The sequence below is a fragment of the Hippocampus guttulatus genome, chromosome 13 (assembly GCF_054856545.1).
Source record: "Hippocampus guttulatus isolate MCC_2025c chromosome 13, RoL_Hgut_1.0, whole genome shotgun sequence".
NCBI lineage: Eukaryota > Metazoa > Chordata > Actinopteri > Syngnathiformes > Syngnathidae > Hippocampus > Hippocampus guttulatus.
In genome coordinates, this window is record NC_141273.1 from 19,189,063 (window position 1) to 19,210,355 (window position 21,293).

General features: G+C 45.5%; 1 protein-coding gene across 1 annotated transcript; it reads left to right on the top strand.

Moving 5' to 3' along the window:
* Positions 1–409: 409 nt before the first annotated feature.
* On the top strand, positions 410–13,811 carry LOC147196782 (cytochrome c oxidase subunit 8A, mitochondrial-like). Its single transcript, XM_086126536.1, has 2 exons — positions 410–631; positions 13,510–13,811. Exons 1-2 carry the CDS (start codon positions 515–517, stop codon positions 13,603–13,605), a joined length of 213 nt encoding a protein of 70 aa, XP_085982662.1. The 5' UTR covers positions 410–514; the 3' UTR covers positions 13,606–13,811.
* Positions 13,812–21,293: the final 7,482 nt, after the last annotated feature.

The window sequence follows — 21,293 nt, forward strand, 5'->3', positions numbered from 1 at the left end:
CATTTATATTTAACAATATTTCGGCTTTCGTGTTGACTTTCAAACTTATCTTGTTAGAGACGTGTGTGACGTCATGAACACTGTCATCATGACGTCTGGGATCGACTGTCGAAAGAAGACTTTGAATCGCCCCTCCTTCATCTGATTTTCGTAATGTCAATGTTTTATTAATGTGTTCTTTTGTATTGTTGTTTTATGTTAAAAGTTTTGTAAAGGGCTTTGTTCCAATTGCGGCTGTTATGAAAGCGCTATATAAATAAAGACCGATATTAATGTTCAAAAGATGGTCACTTTATTTTGAAAACAAAATCATTGAGCTTTCACTTATCGAGGTCCGAGTTAGGTATCCACATTCAACGCATACCCAATTGTGGTACGTTCAGTTGACTTCCATTGTCCTCCCGGACAGTAGACGGCGCTGAAGAAGGGAAGTGACTTCAGCAGTGAGCCGAAAACCACAGCCAACAGCTCCATAGCACATCAGAAACCGCGTTCGTCATTCGAGAAGACAAAGATGTCTGGGCTTCTGCGAACCATCGCTTGCCGTGCCGCACCTGCACTGCGGGGACACACCGTTTGTCAGAGGGCAAATGTCTACACTCGACCTGCCAAGGAAAAGATAGGCGCTATGGTAAGTGAACTACTAGCATGACATTCTGTGCTAGCATGCAGCTGTCCTTGACCGACGAGGTCACAATTGGCGGTTGATCAAGAATCAGTTTTAAATGTATCGGTCATGTTTATTCCATCCTCATCGTTAGATTCTGCTCAGGCATATTGCTCAAGAGCTGTTACGCTGGCATACTTACAATTATGGCTTTGCGCTTCCTGATAAAATATAAATCAATAAATAACAGCACCCAGCAAATCATACCAGTAAATAAATGAATAGGTTTTGGCTCACTCTTATGCTATGTGTATATTGTTGTAACATCCAGAACGAAATCGAACTAAAGGGCTGAAAAAATAATTATTGAATTGTGGGAAGTGGAGGGGGAGGGGGGCTCTCTCTCGAGTAATTGACGTCAATTATTGTGAACATAAACTGTGTTCCATTTCAAGCATTAATTGTTTTCCAGAAGACGGACATTACTAGACAACATTTTGTAGATGATTCCATTGATATAACAGACTATTACTACGTTTTACAGAATACTGAGAAAGTTATGACTCTTTAAAACTGGTGAAAATGCAGCAATCTTTTTAGCAAACATCTCCATTAGAGCTGTCACAAACAAATCTTTTTTGGAATCGATTATCCTATAAAGCAGGGGTGCCCAAACCTTTTGCACCGAATATCTACTTTTTGATCGACCTGTTATCACGCACACGCATGCCATGATGAGCAACAGCCCGAACGGCCCCTAAGCTCTATGAAATAGAAAATAAAATAGACACAGGAGTTTATGAGTTTGTTAAGAGGAAATCACTGCCTACCTTAGCGGAGGACCTGATGCAGAGGCATGCGGTGCACTTTTGCAGCGTGAAAAATGCATGAACATCTCTATCGTAGCTCATGTCTACCATTTTAAAATGCTTCTTTCGGCCCTCCAGATTGCCATTGGTGAATTGTACACAAAACGAACTTTGACTGATAATAATAACAATAATGACAATAATAATAATAATAGCTATTTTCGCAACAGCTCTGATCGCAAGCTGCAATTGCAGACTGCTGAGCGCTAACAACTTCTGATGACACACGTCACTCACCACTCTTAAGTTAAAGGTGACCTTGATTTGATTTGATTTAACTTTTTATTAGGTCTCCCGTAGGAGAAACTTGTATCGGAGGACAGTCCCTCTGTGCTGGTACATACATTGACCTGCTTTATTTTATTTGATTAAAAAAAAAACTTTTTGGCAAAGTGAGACTGATAGGATGATTAGCGTGCAATGCACATTAACACAAAACATATATTACTAACATGCACAGTCCCCCCCATCGCGATTGACCTGGGACCAGGCCGCAAGCTACCGGTTGATCGCGATCGACGTGATGGGCATCCCTGCCATAAACTATTCCATCGATTGACAGCTTAAGGATCATTGCCTGATCCAGTGATAAATAACCATTGAGTTTGCCAAACATAATGTTTGAACACTGTACTACGATCTTTAAGGTAAAGAACATTTTAATATTGCATTTTGAGATCACAGGTGCCACAATTTCCAGTTTCCAAGCTACCCCAGCTCCACCTTGCAATCGTGACATAAAACTTTAATTCCTAATTTAATTTGGTCCGTAGTAAGGAGAAAAAAAAACATACCCTAAAAAAAATGCGGAAACACAGAACATTGGTTCCGGGCATCGCAAATATTTTGTAGTCGCATCGTGAAAGACAGCATATTAAAACACAAGAAATTGAAGGGGATTAACTTCGGGGATAGCCCGATGTCTATCAAAAATCAACATTTAAAAACAGGTTGGACTAGTATTTAAAAAATAATGATAATTAAAAAGAAATCAGGAGGACAATCTTTGTTTCTTGTCGCACTATTGCCCATTAAAAAATCTATTTGGGAATGTACCATTTATGGCTAATGGCGGTAAAATCCATTCTGATTAAATTGTGCACATGTCAGGTGGAGCAGCGATCTGGACCTGCTACGGCCATTGTGTACGATAGACATTTTGACCCACACGCTATGGCCATTGTGTACGATAGACATTTTGACCCACCGAGTGTGTTGTGTTGGGTGCCTGCACTTGGGCTCAGATTTAAAAATTACAAGTCAATAGCACCTTATATGCAGTTTCCCAAAGGATTGATACAGGCTCATCACAGGATGACGCTGCAAAATGGACTAAGATACATGGAGTTAAACATCGATGTTTGTTTGCTTTTAAAACATCAGTTTTAAAAGTCTAGAAAAATTCCGAAATAAAACGGCCCTGTACCAAATGACCCACGGACCAGTCCGGTACCAGTCCGTGGCCTGGGGGTTGGGGACTGCTGTTCTACATCTCAACTCAACTGTATTTATAGAGCACTTTAAAACAGCCATCGCTGTATACAAAGTGCTGTACATGGAGCAACTATCATATGTACAACGATAAAGCAATAAATCAGTAACAAAGAACGGTAGAAAGCACCAAACAGCAAAACTAAGATCAAGTCTGAGTCATGCGGAGTCAAATGCCAAAGAATACAAGTGAGTTTTGAGGCGGGTTTTAAAGATGGGTAGCAAGGGGGCTTGCCGAATGTTCAGTGGGAGGTCATTCCATGGAGAGGGACCAGCAACGGAAAAGGCTTGATCCACTCTGAGCCTCCGCTTAGTTCTTGGCACTTCTAATAAAGTCTGGTCCGCAGACCTGAGGCGGTGTGTAGGGGCGGATGAGCTCAGATTTTATCTATATCTATATATATATAGATATAGTATGTATATATATATATATATATATATACATACATACCCTCACCAGCCACTTTATTAGGTACACCATCAGTGATAATTTTACAGTTTACCACCAGCGAGTCCGGACTCGCTCATCAGAAAAGTACGAGTCCCATTATGCATTTCGAGAGTCCCAAATTTCGAAGTCTGAAATGGTCTACTTATTCAATTCATATCATATGATAATAACACAACAACATATACATACAATTGTAAATAAATGCTGCAAACATTTAAATAATTCAGTAACAGGCCTGAGGATTTCGGAAATTCACGGGAACCGTTTTTCGGTTCCGTTGGAATACCCAATGGGAAACCACGGTAACTAATTTGGGGTTCTGTAAACATTCATCATGGGAACCCATTTTTCTATTTTGACTGATATTCATTATCAAGAATTCTGAAACTCAAAAGTGTAACATTTCAAGGGTAAATGTTTGAAAACTATGCATTAACAATACGAAAAGATAAGATAAGAAAACCTTTATTAGTCTCGCAATGGAGAAATCCCCAATTCACAGCAGCAAAGTTATGAAAGGAAGAAGTAGAACAACAAAATGTAGGAGCTGCTGGAAAGGCAGCCACTCACGCGGCGCCATTTTGAAGTCAAAATAACAAAAATAACACAACACAACACATAGGACACAGACAGTCGTGCAATCTTCACCATTTTTCTGCATACACTTTGTTGTCTGAAGCAGTTATAGATGAAAGAGGAGAGGATCAAAGTGTCCTTTCACCAGTAAATCAGAGACGTCATGCTGAAAATGTGCACACGTCTGCTACAAGCTAAGTTTTGAAAGCAAACACGAAGCTGTAGCGTCCATTGACGAAAAGAGATTGGCTCACATCTCCTGTCCCATGTAAATCCACTTCAATTCCAAGCCGCGACTCCTAGTTACACATCCGCATCGGCGCTAACGCTCCTTTCTTCTCATCGTCGGCTCCTCAAGCCTTACATCCATCCAGCCGCAGACCGTTCAACATCACCGATCTCTCCGCTGAACAAAGTGGGGCTGTGAAAAATGCTGCCCATAACAGGCGCAAGACACAAGCGCCCCGGGACTGTCCAGCAACGACAGTCAAATGGCGCCGACATTCCTCCCAGGCAAAAACAGTGCTGGTATACCCATGCTGCCGAGAAGGCGCAACCACCAAGCACAGTTTCCTCCTTGATGAATGTCGTGGCCAAAAAATGCTGAAGAAAGTCCACATCAGGTCCACACGACGTAACAACAAACACAAAGTGACAAAACAAACCAAAAAACAACAACAAAAAGCAAGGCTCATGAGAGCACTTACTCGGGCGCCATCTTGACTTCAAAAGAACAAAACAATGAACATTACATCAGCAGCTGTGTACTCCAGGTTTATTCAACTAAATAAATGGATCAAAATATGTTGTACTGTACTCATACGGCACGATGAATACAGCATACCACAAAATCTGAGTATTTTTTCCAATCTCACACTGCAAAGATTAATTTACTGGTAATCATTAATACAGCTAAGTATTGACGTGGCTTGACATCCTCTTCCCAAGACGATGCATGTGTAATCTATCAATTTCACGAAAGAATCTAACGCATGTCATCATGAGTTCTACCAACAGTTAACATTAGCATGACTATACATTGTGACGAATGTTTTATTCCTAAAGTTACCATGCTACAACCAGTAAATTATAGAATAACCAATACTGTTTCATAATATTTTCATAGCGATTAGCCTATACAGTGATCCTCGCTATTTTGCGGTTAGTTTATCGCGGCTTCAGTGCATCGCAGATTTTTTCAAACATATTCAGAAAATGTCCGTGAGTCGTCACCTTACCGTGGTGGAGGGGTTTTTGTGTCCCAATGATCCTAGGAGCTAAGTTGTCTGGGGCTTTATGCCCCTGGCAGGGTCACCCATGGCAAACAGGTTCTAGGTGAGGGGCCAGACAAAGCACGGCTCAAAGACCCCTTATGATGACAAAAATATATGGACCAAGGTTTCCCTTGCCCGGACGCGGGTCACCGGGGCCCCCCTCTGGAGCCAGGCCTGGAGGTGGGGTTCGTTGGCAAGCGCCTGGTGGCCGGGCCTGCACCCATGGGGCCCGGCCGGGCACAGCCCGAAGAGGCAACGTGGGTCCCCCTTCCCATGGGCTCACCACCCATGAGAGGGGCCAAAGGGGTCGGGTGCAATGTGAGCTGGGCGGCAGCCAAAGGCGGGGACCCTGGCGGTCCGATCCTCGGCTGCAGAAGCTAGCTCTTGGGACATGGAATGTCACCTCTCTGGCAGGGAAGGAGCCCGAGCTGGCGTGTGAGGCAGAGAATTTCCGACTGGATATAGTCGGACTTGCCTCCACACACAGCCTGGGTTCTGGTACCAGTTCTCTCGAGAGGGGTTGGACTCTCTTCCACTCTGGAGTTGCTCAAGGTGAGAGGCGCAGAGCAGGTGTGGGCATACTCATTGCCCCCCGGCTCAGTGCCTGCACATTGGGGTTCACACCGGTAGACGAGAGGGTTGCCTCCCTCCGCCTTCGGGTGGGTGGACGGGTCCTGACTGTTGTTTGAGCATATGCACCAAACAGCAGCTCAGCATACCCACCCTTTTTGGAGTCCTTGGAGGGTGTGCTGGAGAGTACTCCTGCTGGGGACTCCCTTGTTCTGCTGGGGGACTTCAATGCTCACGTGGGCAATGACAGTGAGACCTGGAGGGGCGTGATTGGGAGGAACGGCCCCCCCGTCCAGAACTCGAGTGGTGTTTTGTTATTGGACTTCTGTGCTCGCCACGGATTGTCCATAACGAACACCTTGTTCAAACATAAGGGTGTCCATATGTGCACTTGGCACCAGGACACCCTAGGCCGCAGTTCGATGATCGACTTTGTAGTTGTATCATCGGATTTGCGGCCGCATGTTCTGGACACTCGGGTGAAGAGAGGGGCGGAGCTGTCAACTGATCACCACCTGGTGGTGAGTAGGCTCCGATGGTGGGGGAAGATGCCGGTCCGTCCTGGCAGACCCAAACGTATTGTGAGGGTTTGTTGGGAGCGTCTGGCGAAATCCCCTGTCAGAAGGAGTTTCAACTCCCACCTCCGACAGAGCTTTTCCCATGTTCTGGGGGAGGCGGGGGACATTGAGCCCGAGTGGACCATGTTCCGTGCCTCTATTGTTGAGGCGGCCAATCTGAGTTGTGGCCGTAAGGTGGTTGGTGCCTGTCGTGGCGGCAACCCCCGTACTCGCTGGTGGACACCAGCAGTAAGGGATGCCGTCAAGCTGAAGAAGGAGTCCTATCGAGCCTTTATGGCCTGTGGGACCCCAGAGGCAGCTGACGGGTATCGACTGGCCAAGCGGAACGCAGCTTCGGTGGTCGCCGAGGCAAAAACCAGAGCGTGGGAAGAGTTCGGTGAGGCCATGGAAGCCGACTTCCGGACGGCTTCGAGGAAATTCTGGTCCACCATCCGACGTCTCAGGAGGGGGAAGCAGTGCACCACTAACACTGTGTACAGTGGGGATGGGGCGCTGCTGACTTCGACTCGGGACATTGTGAATCGGTGGGCAGAGTACTTCGAAGACCTCCTCAACTCCACCAACACGCCTTCCTTGGAGGAAGCAGAGCCTGGGGACTCTGAGATGGGCTCTCCTATCTCTGTGGTTGAAGTCACCGATGTGGTTAAAAAGCTCCTCGGTGGCAAGGCCCCGAGACGGTGGATGAGATCCGCCCGGAGTTCCTCAAGGCTCTGGATGTTGTAGGGCTGTCCTGGTTGACACGCCTCTGCAACATCGCGTGGTCAACAGGGAGAGTGCCTCTGGATTGGCAGACCGGGGTGGTAGTCCCTCTTTTTAAAAAGGGGGACCGGAGGGTGTGTTCCAACTACAGAGGGATCACACTCCTCAGCCTCCCTGGTAAGGTCTATTCAGGGGTGCTGGAGAGGAGGGTCCGTCAGGAAGTCGAGCCTCAGATTGAGGAGGAGCAGTGTGGTTTTCGTCCCGGCCGTGGAACAGTGGACCAGCTCTACACCCTTAGCAGGGTCCTCGAGGGTATGTGGGAATTCGCCCAACCAGTCTACATGTGTTTTGTGGACTTGGAGAAGGCGTTTGACCGTGTCCCTCGGGGAGTTCTGTGGGGGGTGCTTCGTGGGTATGGGGTACCGAACCCCCTGATACGGGCTATTCGGTCACTATACCACCGATGTCAGAGTTTGGTTCGCATTGCCGGCAGTAAGTCGGAATCGTTTCCAGTGGGGGTAGGACTCCGCCAAGGCTGCCCTTTGTCGCCGATTCTGTTCATAACCTTTATGGACAGAATTTCTAGGTGCAGCCGAAGCGTTGAGGGGATCCGTTTTGGGGGCCTCAGTATTGCATCCCTGCTTTTTGCAGATGATGTGGTGCTGTTGGCTCCTTCAAACAGGGCTCTCCAACTCTCACTGGAGCATTTCGCAGCCGAGTGTGAAGCGGTTGGGATGAAGATCAGCACCTCCAAATCTGAAACCATGGTCCTCAGTCGGAAAAGGGTGGAGTGTCCCCTCTGGGTCGGGGAGGAGATCTTGCCCCAAGTGGAGGAGTTCAAGTATCTTGGGGTCTTGTTCACGAGTGGGGGCAGGAGGGACCGGGAGATCGACAGGCGGATCGGTGCAGCGTCTGCTGTGATGCGGACGTTGTATCGGTCTGTCGTGGTGAAGAAGGAGCTGAGCCAAAGGGCGAAGCTCTCAATTTACCGGTCGATCTACGTTCCAACCCTCATCTATGGTCACGAGCTATGGGTCGTGACCGAAAGAACGAGATCCCGGTTACAAGCGGCCGAAATGAGTTTTCTCCGCAGTGTGGCTCTCCCTTAGAGATAAGGTGAGAAGCTCGGTCATCCGGGAGGGGCTCAGAGTCGAGCCGCTTCTCCTCCACATCGAGAGGAGCCAGATGAGGTGGCTTGGGCATCTGATTCGGATGCCCCCTGAGCGCCTCCCTGGTGAGGTGTTCCGGGCATGTCCCACCGGGAGGAGACCCCGAGGAAGACCCAGGACACGCTGGAGAGACTGTCACCCAGCTGGCCTGGGAACGTCTCGGGATCCCCCGGGGAGAGCTGGAAGAAGTAGCTAGGGAGAGGGAAGTCTGGGCTTCCCTGCTAAAGCTGTTGCCCCCGCGACCCGGCCCCGGATAAGCGGTAGATGATGGATGGATGGATGGATGGATATTCAGAAAAATCTGCAAACGGTCCGCGAGGAGCAGCGAAAGTCAGCAAAACAACAGTGAGTCACATAGATCAACATATACAGTACATGTGGGGTGAGGGAGAGGCTGAGAAGATGCAAAGCCATGTTGATTGGCTGTGCATCTTCTTTCTGTCTTATCACGTGGGTTACTCTTTGATATTTAATCAGTGTCTAAGTCAAGATGGCGCCCGAGTAGGCAGCCGTCGGCAAGTGCTCTTGTGAGCCTTGCTTTTTTAGTTGTTTTTGTGTTTGTTTTGTCACTTTGTGTTTGTTGTTACGTCGTGTGGACCTGATGTGGACTTTTTTGCCAAGTGCACATATGGACACCCTTATGTTTGAACAAGGTGTTCGTTATGGACAATCCGTGGCGAGCACAGAAGTCCAATAACAAAACACCACTCGAGTTCTGGACGGGGGGGCCGTTCCTCCCAATCACGCCCCTCCAGGTCTCACTGTCATTGCCCACGTGAGCATTGAAGTCCCCCAGCAGAACAAGGGAGTCCCCAGCAGGAGTACTCTCCAGCACACCCTCCAAGGACTCCAAAAAGGGTGGGTATGCTGAGCTGCTGTTTGGTGCATATGCTCAAACAACAGTCAGGACCCGTCCACCCACCCGAAGGCGGAGGGAGGCAACCCTCTCGTCTACCGGTGTGAACCCCAATGTACAGGCACTGAGCCGGGGGGCAATGAGTATGCCCACACCTGCTCTGCGCCTCTCACCTTGAGCAACTCCAGAGTGGAAGAGAGTCCAACCCCTCTCGAGAGAACTGGTACCAGAACCCAGGCTGTGTGTGGAGGCAAGTCCGACTATATCCAGTCGGAAATTCTCTGCCTCACACGCCAGCTCGGGCTCCTTCCCTGCCAGAGAGGTGACATTCCATGTCCCAAGAGCTAGCTTCTGCAGCCGAGGATCGGACCGCCAGGGTCCCCGCCTTTGGCTGCCGCCCAGCTCACATTGCACCCGACCCCTTTGGCCCCTCTCATGGGTGCAGGCCCGGCCACCAGGCGCTTGCCAACGAACCCCACCTCCAGGCCTGGCTCCAGAGGGGGGCCCCGGTGACCCGCGTCCGGGCAAGGGAAACCTTGGTCCATATATTTTTGTCATCATAAGGGGTCTTTGAGCCGTGCTTTGTCTGGCCCCTCACCTAGAACCTGTTTGCCATGGGTGACCCTGCCAGGGGCATAAAGCCCCAGACAACTTAGCTCCTAGGATCATTGGGACACAAAAACCCCTCCACCACGGTAAGGTGACGACTCACGGACATTTTCTGAATATGTTTGAAAAAATCTGCGATGCACTGAAGCCGCGATAAACTAACCGCAAAATAGCGAGGATCACTGTATAGGCTAATCGCTATGAAAATATTATGAAACAGTATTGGTTATTCTATAATTTACTGGTTGTAGCATGGTAACTTTAGGAATAAAACATTCGTCACAATGTATAGTCATGCTAATGTTAACTGTTGGTAGAACTCATGATGACATGCGTTAGATTCTTTCGTGAAATTGATAGATTACACATGCATCGTCTTGGGAAGAGGATGTCAAGCCACGTCAATACTTAGCTGTATTAATGATTACCAGTAAATTAATCTTTGCAGTGTGAGATTGGAAAAAATACTCAGATTTTGTGGTATGCTGTATTCATCGTGCCGTATGAGTACAGTACAACATATTTTGATCCATTTATTTAGTTGAATAAACCTGGAGTACACAGCTGCTGATGTAATGTTCATTGTTTTGTTCTTTTGAAGTCAAGATGGCGCCCGAGTAAGTGCTCTCATGAGCCTTGCTTTTTGTTGTTGTTTTTTGGTTTGTTTTGTCACTTTGTGTTTGTTGTTACGTCGTGTGGACCTGATGTGGACTTTCTTCAGCATTTTTTGGCCACGACATTCATCAAGGAGGAGACTCTGTGCTTGGTGGTTGCGCCTTCTCGGCAGCATGGGTATACCAGCATTGTTTTTGACTGGGAGGAATGTCGGCGCCATTTGACTGTCGTTGCTGGACAGTCCCGGGGCGCTTGTGTCTTGCGCCTGTTATGGGCAGCATTTTTCACAGCCCCACTTTGTTCAGCGGAGAGATCGGTGCTGTTGAACGGTCTGCGGCTGGATGGATGTAAGGCTTGAGGAGCCGACGATGAGAAGAAAGGAGCGTTAGCGCCGATGCGGATGTGTAACTAGGAGTCGCGGCTTGGAATTGAAGTGGATTTACATGGGACAGGAGATGTGAGCCAATCTCTTTTTGTCAATGGACGCTACAGCTTCGTGTTTGCTTTCAAAACTTAGCTTGTAGCAGACGTGTGCACATTTTCAGCATGACGTCTCTGATCCACTGGTGAAAGGACACTTTGATCCTCTCCTGTTTCATCTAGAACTGCTTCAGACAACAAAGTGTAGGCTGAAAAGTGGTTTGCACGACTGTCTGTGTCCTATGTGTTGTGTTGTTATTTTTGTTATTTTGATTTCAAAATGCCGCAGCTCCTTTATTTTGTTGTTCTACTTCTTCCTTTCATAACTTTGCTGCTGTGAATTGGGAATTTCTCCATTGCGAGACTAATAAAGGTTTTCTTATCTTATACCTGTCAACTCATACGGTTTAGCCATAGTTCATACGGATTTTGTGGTGAATCTTACGTATGTGGCCGTATCGCACAAATCATACGGATTCTGAAAATTTCCGTTTTTTTTTTTTCACCAACTCCAGGAATACAACTCTGAACACAGTAATGCCACTAAGTAGAATGATGATTAGACATTAACCAGACATTGTATTATGGAGATCTACAATAAATATCATTGAAAATTTCGTGGGTTTTTTTCTGCCGTTATTTTGACATATAAAATGGTTTGGTATGTGATAAGGATTTTTTGCTCTTTATAAGAATTTTTTTGGTAGTTTATACAGGTTGGCGCTCCGAAAAGTTGACAGGTATGGTCTAAGTGTTGTTTACGATGCCTGCTAGTGTGTGCGTGGCTGAGAGAGAGAGAGGGGGGGGGGGGGCTTATAAGAACAAAAGCAGGTCGCTTCCATCCTTAATTGTCTAATCATCCTTAATTGACTAATCATAAACACGTCTGCTGCACGGCCAGGTGGATCGCTGGCGAGTGTGTGTGTGTGTGTCTCGTAGTTTTTTTTTGTTTGTTTTGACTGAGAAATTTCCTTGTGTCCCAAAAACGCACATTATTTGGAACTGTGCGTCCAGCGGGAAAATTGTGCGTCTCGGACGCGGAGGTAACGAGATGGCTGCACCATGTTAGTATATATATTACAGCTGTCAGTTTAGCGCGCTTTTATTGGCATTCATTTAAATGAATTTTAACGGGATTAAATTTTTTCTCACGAGATTAACACGGCACACGTCACAAGCGGATGTTACGTTGCTCTATAAATACACCAGAAACGAAACAACAAGCGCGCTGCAGAAGTCAGACATGGCTGCAGAAGTCAGACATGGCTGCAGAAGTCCACGCCATGTCTGTTTTGCCAGCCACGGCAGTGCGAGACACCGAAAACGGATACTTAAAGAGTTTATGAATGGAAAGTTTACTTTTAAAAAGTTGCCAGATTGCTCCACTGACAAGACCAAAGTTACCTGTTCTTCTCTCTCTCTCTCTGTATCATACAGGTATACGATGTATGCCACTGACGCGATTGTTACTTGTTTGGAACTATTTTGTGTGGAAGGTTACAGTGTTCTGTGTCCATATAAATAGAGCGGGTGGAGCTTCTCTGTGTTCGTCTGACAGTGACAGTGCGCTGCAGTGGTAGCGACCTAGCGAAAATAAAACGTCTCCAGTGTTGTCATCGAACTAAGTGTAGTCATCCGAAATGAGGTCTACACAAAACCGTAGAGAGACTTCCGCGCAAGAAGGACCAACACAATCAACATAGCCTGACTGTGTTAGGGGGAGTGAAACCCCTCTCTTTCAGAATGGTTTGCCCCAGCAGCACGGGGGAAGTGCGTGCGCTTGTTTGTATGGCTGGCACTTTTGAATACAGCAGCACATAACGAACACTGGTGTCCGGCGTCTCGTTATTCTTCAACAAACATACAGAAACAGAGTGCTGTGTTCAAAGCAAACTTGAGAAAAACGAAGTATGCAACCATGGTTTAAATCCACTATAGGCTGAGTACTAGTTTACCTTAGATGTGCACTTTATAATGTTATATTGCTCTGTTTTGATTTCATAAAAAAAGCTGTTGAAGCAGCTGTTGTGTGACAAAATATTTTTTTCACTGTTGTTGATGGACAGTAATATTGTGTGAGAGATTGTGTGAATAACTGCTCCAAGTGAAAAATGTTCATGTAAAATTGAAAATCGAAATTGTTATTTCAGTAAATATTTGCATTTGGCACATAGAAAACTGAATCATGATTCCATGTTGATGAGAGCATTAAAATGGGGATAAATAGGACAAAAAATGTAAAAGGAAGTTCAGAAACGATAAAAAAATGTGTGAGTAATCACAATTAATTTTTTAGTTCATTTGAGTTAATTATGACAGTTGCATTTTTAATTAGATTAAATATTTTAATCGTTTGACAGCTCTAATATATACAGTATATATATATATATATATATATATATTCAGACAGTCTGCTTCAGACAACAAAGTGTATGCAGAAAAGTGGTGAAGATTGCACGACTGTCTGTGTCCTATGTGTTGTGTTGTGTTATTTTTGTTATTTTGACTTCAAAATGGCGCCGCAAGAGTGGCTGCCTTTCCAGCAGCTCCTATATTTTGTTGTTCTACTTCTTCCTTTCGTAACTTTGCTGCTGTGAATTGGGAATTTCTCCATTGCGAGACTAATAAAGGTTTTCTTATCTTATCTTATATACACACACACAGTATATATATCAGCTGACATATTTGATGTCATGTTTGACAATGATATCTTTTCGGCACCCAGGAAACTGTCATTGGATTGGGTTTGTTCACCTTGGCCATTCTGGGACCGTCTGGTTGGATCCTGGCCCACCTGGAGGACTACAAGAAGAGAGAGTGAATTGGCCACCTTTGCAGTTGGCATACCGGGTCTGCTGTGTAAAGATGGAGGCTTCGCCAACAGCCAGTTTTCAGTCTTTTATCGCAATCATTTGACGTCTCCGGGCCCAAGTTATAGACAAAATAATGGTTCCAGAATGATAACCATTATACATTGAGTTTTGTGCATATTTTATTGTATGTACAACATTAAAATTTCAAGCCACATGTTTTGCTTTGCTGAAGGATTTGTCTCGGATTTATGCTCATATGCTTCCATCTAGTACACGGCATGTACTGTACACTGAACTCAATTATTAGATTTTTTAATTTGTTTGCAGCTATTTGAAAAACATTTGACCTGTGGAAAAGGCCCAAGTTGATGGATGATACCAGACAATTTGGATTCGTTACAACACTAATTGCACGATTTTATTTTGGGTTTGTTTATTAGCACATAGTTAACTTAAATATAAATGAATAAAACAAAAAGTCATTTTAATTTGGCAAATGAATCATACCATTGGGTGATCAGGATTACTCATCAACACAAATTTTAAACAAAAAATACTTCAAGTAAAAATAATTAATATGATTAGAAATTAATCTATTGAAAAATTAATGTTTTTGCTTTTACATCCTGAAGATCATGAAGACTTCAGAGAAAAAAAGACCCAAGGCTTCAGCTAATGATTCCAATAGCACAGCGACGTCTCTGCTTGTGAAATCACAGCAGTCTGGGAGAAAAGTTCTTTGTCGAGCTGGGGGAAGTTGTGGTTTGAGTTCACCGAGAACCTGGTAGTCATTCTGTCTGAGCTCTGCCAGAGATCCTGTCAAGTGATGCAAATGCTTCCAAAAGATCAACCATAAGCAGGGGTGTAGTGGGCGTGGTACGCGGGGGTACGCCGTCCACCCACTTCTCCCGACGCCACATTCAATTTTTATTGAAATGTTTGTTAATCATTGTTCTCATGCGACATGCTTATTTTGGAGTAGTAAAACATTAAATTTAACCTTAGTTAAACTGGTGTTTTGTAGCCTATGATTGATGTTCTGTATGTGTATATAGAACATCCCAGAATCGCGTACACCCACTTAAAAAATCCCCACTACACCACTGACCATAAGAGTCTTGGATAAATGCACAAACCACCACGATGGATTTTAAACGAATTAATGGAGGTTGCAGTGAACAAAACAGACCATTCACCATTCAGGAATTCCAACCTTTTTTTTAATTTTATAGAAGACAAACAGGTGCTATGTTGACATTTCGTATAATTATTGATTCACCCATGTTTTTTTGTATTCATGAAAGGCACAGTTTTGAGTCTGTTGCCCATGGACGACCAAATCCTGAGCTGCTTCTTTGATATGCTTTGCCAGGGATTCGCTTCAAAAAGTATTCAATCAATTCAAGAAGCCATATACAATACAATACATCCTGATTTATATCGTGTGTTCACAACATTAACATAAAATAATAAACACATAACATAAAACACGGACAGTCGTGCAATCCTAACCACTTTTCCCTCACACGCTTTGTTGTTTAAAGCAGTTTGAGATGATTGTTAATTATAGCAATTGAAGGGGGTTTGATCACGTGACACCTATGGTGTAACCGGATTTCTCGGAAAGAAAAGAACACTTGGTTGAATGGTAGCATATTTTATCAGTTAAAAGCCATGACATTTAGCGATGATTAACTAATTCTGCCAGACGAGGTTTGGGGGAACTCACTTGAGTCACCGCATCTAGTTAAGCGTTTATATTATGTCGAGCGTGCCGTCGAGTTGCTTGCTAACTTGAGCAACGGCACAAAGCTAAAATCTATATTGGGATGGATAAATTGCTAGTCCACCATGAGACGAACCACTTCAACTAAACGTTTGTTTGAGCTTTCAGACTTACTTGAATTGTTATATTATTTCAACATTCTCTGCACTAAACGCAACGTGCACGTTTATTTGGTACAGTGGACACGATGAGGTTGGTGATTCTGGACGATTATGACCTGGCCAGTGAGTGGGCAGCCAAATATATTCGGAACCGAATAATCCAGTTTAAACCCTCCGCCAACAATTTCTTTACCCTGGGTCTTCCTATAGGTAGGTGTTTTTGCGCTGGAAGGTTTGTGTTCAAGCTTCATTTGACTGCACGGTTCAGTTTGGTAAGTCGCTGACGGCGTCGTGGTACACTCGTCTGACTTATTTGCGGGCAGCGTGGGATTGGTTCCCACTCAGTGACGGTGCGATTGTGGGTGTGTGTGGATGTTTGTCTCTACATGTGCCCTGTGACTGGCTGGCGACCAGTTCAGGGGTTTTTCCGCCTTTCGCCCAGACTCAGCTGGGATAGGCTCCAGCAATTCTCACGACCCTCAGGATAAGCGGTGTTGAAAATGGATGGATGGATGCTTGGTCTTTGGAACCTTAGGGTCATGAAGTCTCCCTGCGGGTAAAATGCAGAGATGTGTTCCTCGAGCCGGTCCTTGGCCTCGAGGACCGAGGGGCGGTCCTTGGTCCTCTGCCTTGGCCTCAGAGTCAAGTCCTTGGTCCTTGGCCTTGGGAGTCAAGTCCTTGGCCTTGGCCTCGGATTGCCGGCCCTCGGACACGATGAGGGATTAGAGCCTCGAATCCCTTGTATAAGGACCGCAATAATCATGAAGGAATCTAATAAATTCCATCCAAGGAAACCCATATTGATGGATTAACTCTGGCGCTTTAAGAGGGGCGGGTCTGCCACTGACAGATAACAGCACAACGTATGAAGAGCGGCATCACAGTTTCAATCACGGTTTGTTGCGTTCGCGATCGGCAGTTTAATTAGAGTGTAAAGCCTTTCTGTAACAGTGGTGTCTTTGGGTGTGTGTGGATGTTTGTCTCTACATGTGCCCTGTGACTGGCTGGCGACCAGTTCAGGGGGTTTTCCGCCTTTCGCCCAGACTCAGCTGGGATAGGCTCCAGCAATTCTCACGACCCTCAGGATAAGCGGTGTTGAAAATGGATGGATGGATGCTTGGTCTTTGGAACCTTAGGGTCATGAAGTCTCCCTGCAGGTAAAATGCAGAGATGTGTTCCTCGAGCCGGTCCTTGGCCTCGAGGACCGAGGGGCGGTCCTTGGTCCTCTGCCTTGGCCTCAGAGTCAAGTCCTTGGTCCTTGGCCTTGGGAGTCAAGTCCTTGGCCTTGGCCTCGGATTGCCGGCCCTCGGACACAATGAGGGATTAGAGCCTCGAATCCCTTGTATAAGGACCGCAATAATCATGAAGGAATCTAATAAATTCCATCCAAGGAAACCCATATTGATGGATTAACTCTGGCGCTTTAAGAGGGGCGGGTCTGCCACTGACAGATAACAGCACAACGTATGAAGAGCGGCATCACAGTTTCAATCACGGTTTGTTGCGTTCGCGATCGGCAGTTTAATTAGAGTGTAAAGCCTTTCTGTAACAGTGGTGTCTTTGGGTGTGTGTGGATGTTTGTCTCTACATGTGCCCTGTGACTGGCTGGCGACCAGTTCAGGGGTTTTTCCGCCTTTCGCCCAGACTCAGCTGGGATAGGCTCCAGCAATTCTCACGACCCTCAGGATAAGCGGTGTTGAAAATGGATGGATGGATGCTTGGTCTTTGGAACCTTAGAGTCATGAAGTCTCCCTGCAGGTAAAATGCAGAGATGTGTTCCTCGAGCCGGTCCTTGGCCTCGAGGACCGAGGGGCGGTCCTTGGTCCTCTGCCTTGGCCTCAGAGTCAAGTCCTTGGTCCTTGGCCTTGGGAGTCAAGTCCTTGGCCTTGGCCTCGGATTGCCGGCCCTCGGACACAATGAGGGATTAGAGCCTCGAATCCCTTGTATAAGGACCGCAATAATCATGAAGGAATCTAATAAATTCCATCCAAGGAAACCCATATTGATGGATTAACTCTGGCGCTTTAAGAGGGGCGGGTCTGCCACTGACAGATAACAGCACAACGTATGAAGTAGCGGCATCACAGTTTCAATCACGGTTTGTTGCGTTCGCGATCGGCAGTTTAATTAGAGTGTAAAGCCTTTCTGTAACAGTGGTGTCTTTTATTTAGTTATTTTTTCACAGTCGTCACGTTTGTGCGGCCGCACTAGAATGTTTGTTTGAACCAAGTAATTTGCGTTGCAGCTGGAGTCAATAATGTCGGCAGTTCACTTCCGAGTTTGGCCGTTGGGATTTGGAGTCCTTTTGCTCGATTCCAGTTATGTTTGCTGAATGCTTTCTCATGTTTGGAATAATTAATATTGATAATACATAGTTTAAAATCATGGTTGATTTAATTATTTATTATTATTGTGAAGTTGAAGGTATTAATTAATGTAGTATTAGTGGTAGTGGTAATAATAGTAGTACTCAGAGAATGGTTAGAGATTCAGCCATCTCGTTACCTCTGCGTCCCGCGTCCTAGACGCATAATTTTCCCACGGGACGCACAGTTCCAAACAATGTGCGTTTTTGGGACGCAAGGAAATTTCTCAGTCAAAACAAACAAAAAAACTACGGCAAGCCTGAGGATTTCACAGAAACAATCGTTACCGGTCGCGTGTCGTTTCCGTGGCGTCATTTTCACGGAACCGAAAAATAGTTTAATTCTAAAAGTCACCGCACTTGAGTTGACTGTGTGATCCACGCGATTTCACTGCGCCTGTATGTGTGTTTGTGATGTGGTGTGGTGTGTGAGTGTGTTTCTTCTAAATTACTTTCGTTTTGTTTTCAGTGTTGGGGCGGGGGGACACAACAGAAGACGTTATATGCGGGTTGTTATTTTAGTCCGCAAACTGAGGAATCGCGTGGATGAAAGTTTGAGATGGCCGTGAAAAAAACTCACCATGGTCTACTTACGATATTTAAGAAATGGGAATGCTTGTTTGATTTTTCGTATGAATCATCCAAAGGGCGTATCACTAAACTCACCTGTGACGTATGCACAAAACGCGAGAGCGAAATACGACGCGAGGCACGATTACGAGTCAAATTGGTCATTAGATTTGTGGGCTAATCGCTGTGAAAAATATTATGAAACAGTATTGGTTATTCTATAATTTACTGGTTGTCGCATGGTAACTTTATGAATAAAACATTCGTCACAAGGTGTAGTAATGCTAATGTTAACTGTTGGTAGAACTAATGATGACGTGTGTTAATTCTTTCGTCAAATTACTAAATTAATTAATTAATTAATTAATACACATGCATCGTCTTGGGAAGAGGATGTCAAGCCACACCAATACTTACCTGTATTAATGATTACCAGTCAATTAATCTTTGCAGTGTGAGATTGGAAAAAATACTCTGATGATGCCACATGAGTACACCAGTTTTTGATCCATTTATTTTTTGGAATAAACCTGGAGTACACTGCTGCTGATGTAATGTTCATTGTTAATGCATAGTTTTCAAACATTGACCCTTGAAACATACTTTTGAGTTTCGGAATTCTTGATTATCAATATCAGTCAAAATAGAAAAATGGGTTCCCATGATGAACGTTTACGGAACCCAACATTTGTTATCGTGGTTTCCCATTGGGTAATCCGACGGAACCGAAAAAACGGTTACCATGAATTTCCGAAATCCTCAGGCCTGCTCCTGAATTATTTACATTTTTGCAGCATTTGTTTATCATTGTATGTATATGTTGTTGTTTGTGTTATTATCATATGCAATTGAATAAGTAGACCCTTTCAGAATTCGAAATTTGGGACTCTCTCAATCCATAATGGCACTCATACTTTTCTGATCAGCGAGTCCCTGGGACTCACTGCCGGTAAACTGTAAAATTATCACTGAGAGATTACCGCTTTTTCTGCAGTCAGTGATTGACTTCTATGCAAAGTCATTTCTCAACTTGTGTTCCGTGCCACGTCATGCCTGTTGAGTGTTGATTTACTTCATATTAAGAAACTACTGCACTAAAACATTAATTCATAAATGTATACCATATGATTTTATTTTTTTTCTCAGTATAAATAACACATACCCTGACTGTTCTACTCTTTGAATAAAAACACTTCATTCAAGCGTTAGGGAGTGCAAAGGGTTATGATGGAGGGGTGTTGCAAATCATGAAGACCTGCCAAGTGGTATGATAGCATTGTTTTATACATGTCCTCGGCGAGGCCTCAGTCTCAAAATCAGTCCTTGGTCCTTGGCCCTGGCCTCGGAGGCAAGTCCTTGGTCCTTGGCCTTGGCCTCGGAAAATTTCTCAAGTCCTTGGCCTTGGCCTTGGCCTTGCCCCGGAAAATTTTCCAAGTCCTTGGCCTTGGCCTCGGAGTCAAGTCCTTGGCCTTGGCCTTGGCCTTGGCCTCGGGTTGCCGGTCCTTGGACACAACACTGGTATTTGATTTGTGATGTCGGTTGCTTGGTTGAAACCATAAAGTTCATAAAAATCAATAAAAAAAGTTGTAAAATTATGTTCTTAATTGTCCATAATTTTCAGGGAAATCTTCTAAAATCCATAAAAATTAACCTGCGGTGTTCATTTCATTTGTGTGTCATTTTCCCCACCCTTCCAATTCATAGTTTTGTCGGAACATGCAGAACCTGGTACCCGCTCTGCTTTTTCGCCATCTCCGATTCGTTCCGACGATGATCACGTGGTCACTTCGGGTCATTCCGGGAAACAACAATAGATTGACGCCATCCTGGGGGAGTGAATGGGTGGTTTGGTTGCCGGTTCGGCAAACAATTACCGTATTTTCTGGAAAAATCTACTAATCGAATTTATCGATCTCAACAAGTGACAGACAAATATGTAGTGACGCCACTCGAGCGAAGCGCGCCTCAGCAGTCGATAGTCCAGCTGCTCTCTGCTGTGTGTGCGTCAGCGAAGCTTAGCTGTTGTGACAGCTAGGTGAGCTTTTTGTTGTCGTAGATCAAAGCGTATTTGATTTGTGACGTCGGTTGCCTGGTTGAAACCAAAAGACGTGCGCGTGCGTACATGTTCGCGCGGACGCACACACAGCAGAGAGCAGCGTACTTTCGACTGCTGAAGCGCGCTTCGCTCGAGTGGCGTCACTACAAATATTCCGGGACAATGCTTTTGTCAAGTGGCGTGGCTGGAGAAGCCGGAGTTCCGTGTTTGGGTCGGAAAAATTGCTGGCGATTATATATCGACCTACTGCCGAGTGTGCAAGAAGGGCATCTCTGTGAGAGGTAAAACTTGTCATAGCCTCCTGGTCAAGTCAAATGCATTGAGGCACACAGCAAAACAGAAGAAAATTGATCGCCAAGAACTTGCAAAAGAAATGAGTTTTCTCCGCAGGGTGTCCGGGCTCTCCCTTAGAGATAAGGTGAGAAGCTCGGTCATCCGGGAGGGGCTCAGAGTCGAGCCGCTTCTCCTCCACATCGAGAGGAGCCAGATGAGGTGGCTTGGGCATCTGATTCGGATGCCTCCTGAACGCCTCCCTGGTGAGGTGTTCCGGGCATGTCCCACCGGGAGGAGACCCCGAGGAAGACCCAGGACACGCTGGAGTGACTATGTCACCCAGCTGGCCTGGGAACGCCTCGGGATCCCCCGGGGAGAGCTGGAAGAAGTAGCTAGGGAGAGGGAAGTCTGGGCTTCCCTGCTAAAGCTGTTGCCCCCGCGACCCGGCCCCGGATAAGCGGTAGAAGATGGTTGGATGGATGGATGGATGGAACTTGCAAAAGAGATTGAGGAGAAAACTAAGTCACTGTCTGCTATTCCCTAAT

What these genes read in the sequence shown, in the direction of transcription:
- LOC147196782 (XM_086126536.1), top strand. Translation starts at nt 515, where the DNA reads ATGTCTGGGCTTCTGCGAACCATCGCTTGCCGTGCCGCACCTGCACTG. An exon ending in AGGAAAAGATAGGCGCTATG is followed by an intron (nt 632 to 13,509) that starts GTAAGTGAACTA and finishes TTCGGCACCCAG; the next exon opens with GAAACTGTCATTGGATTGGG.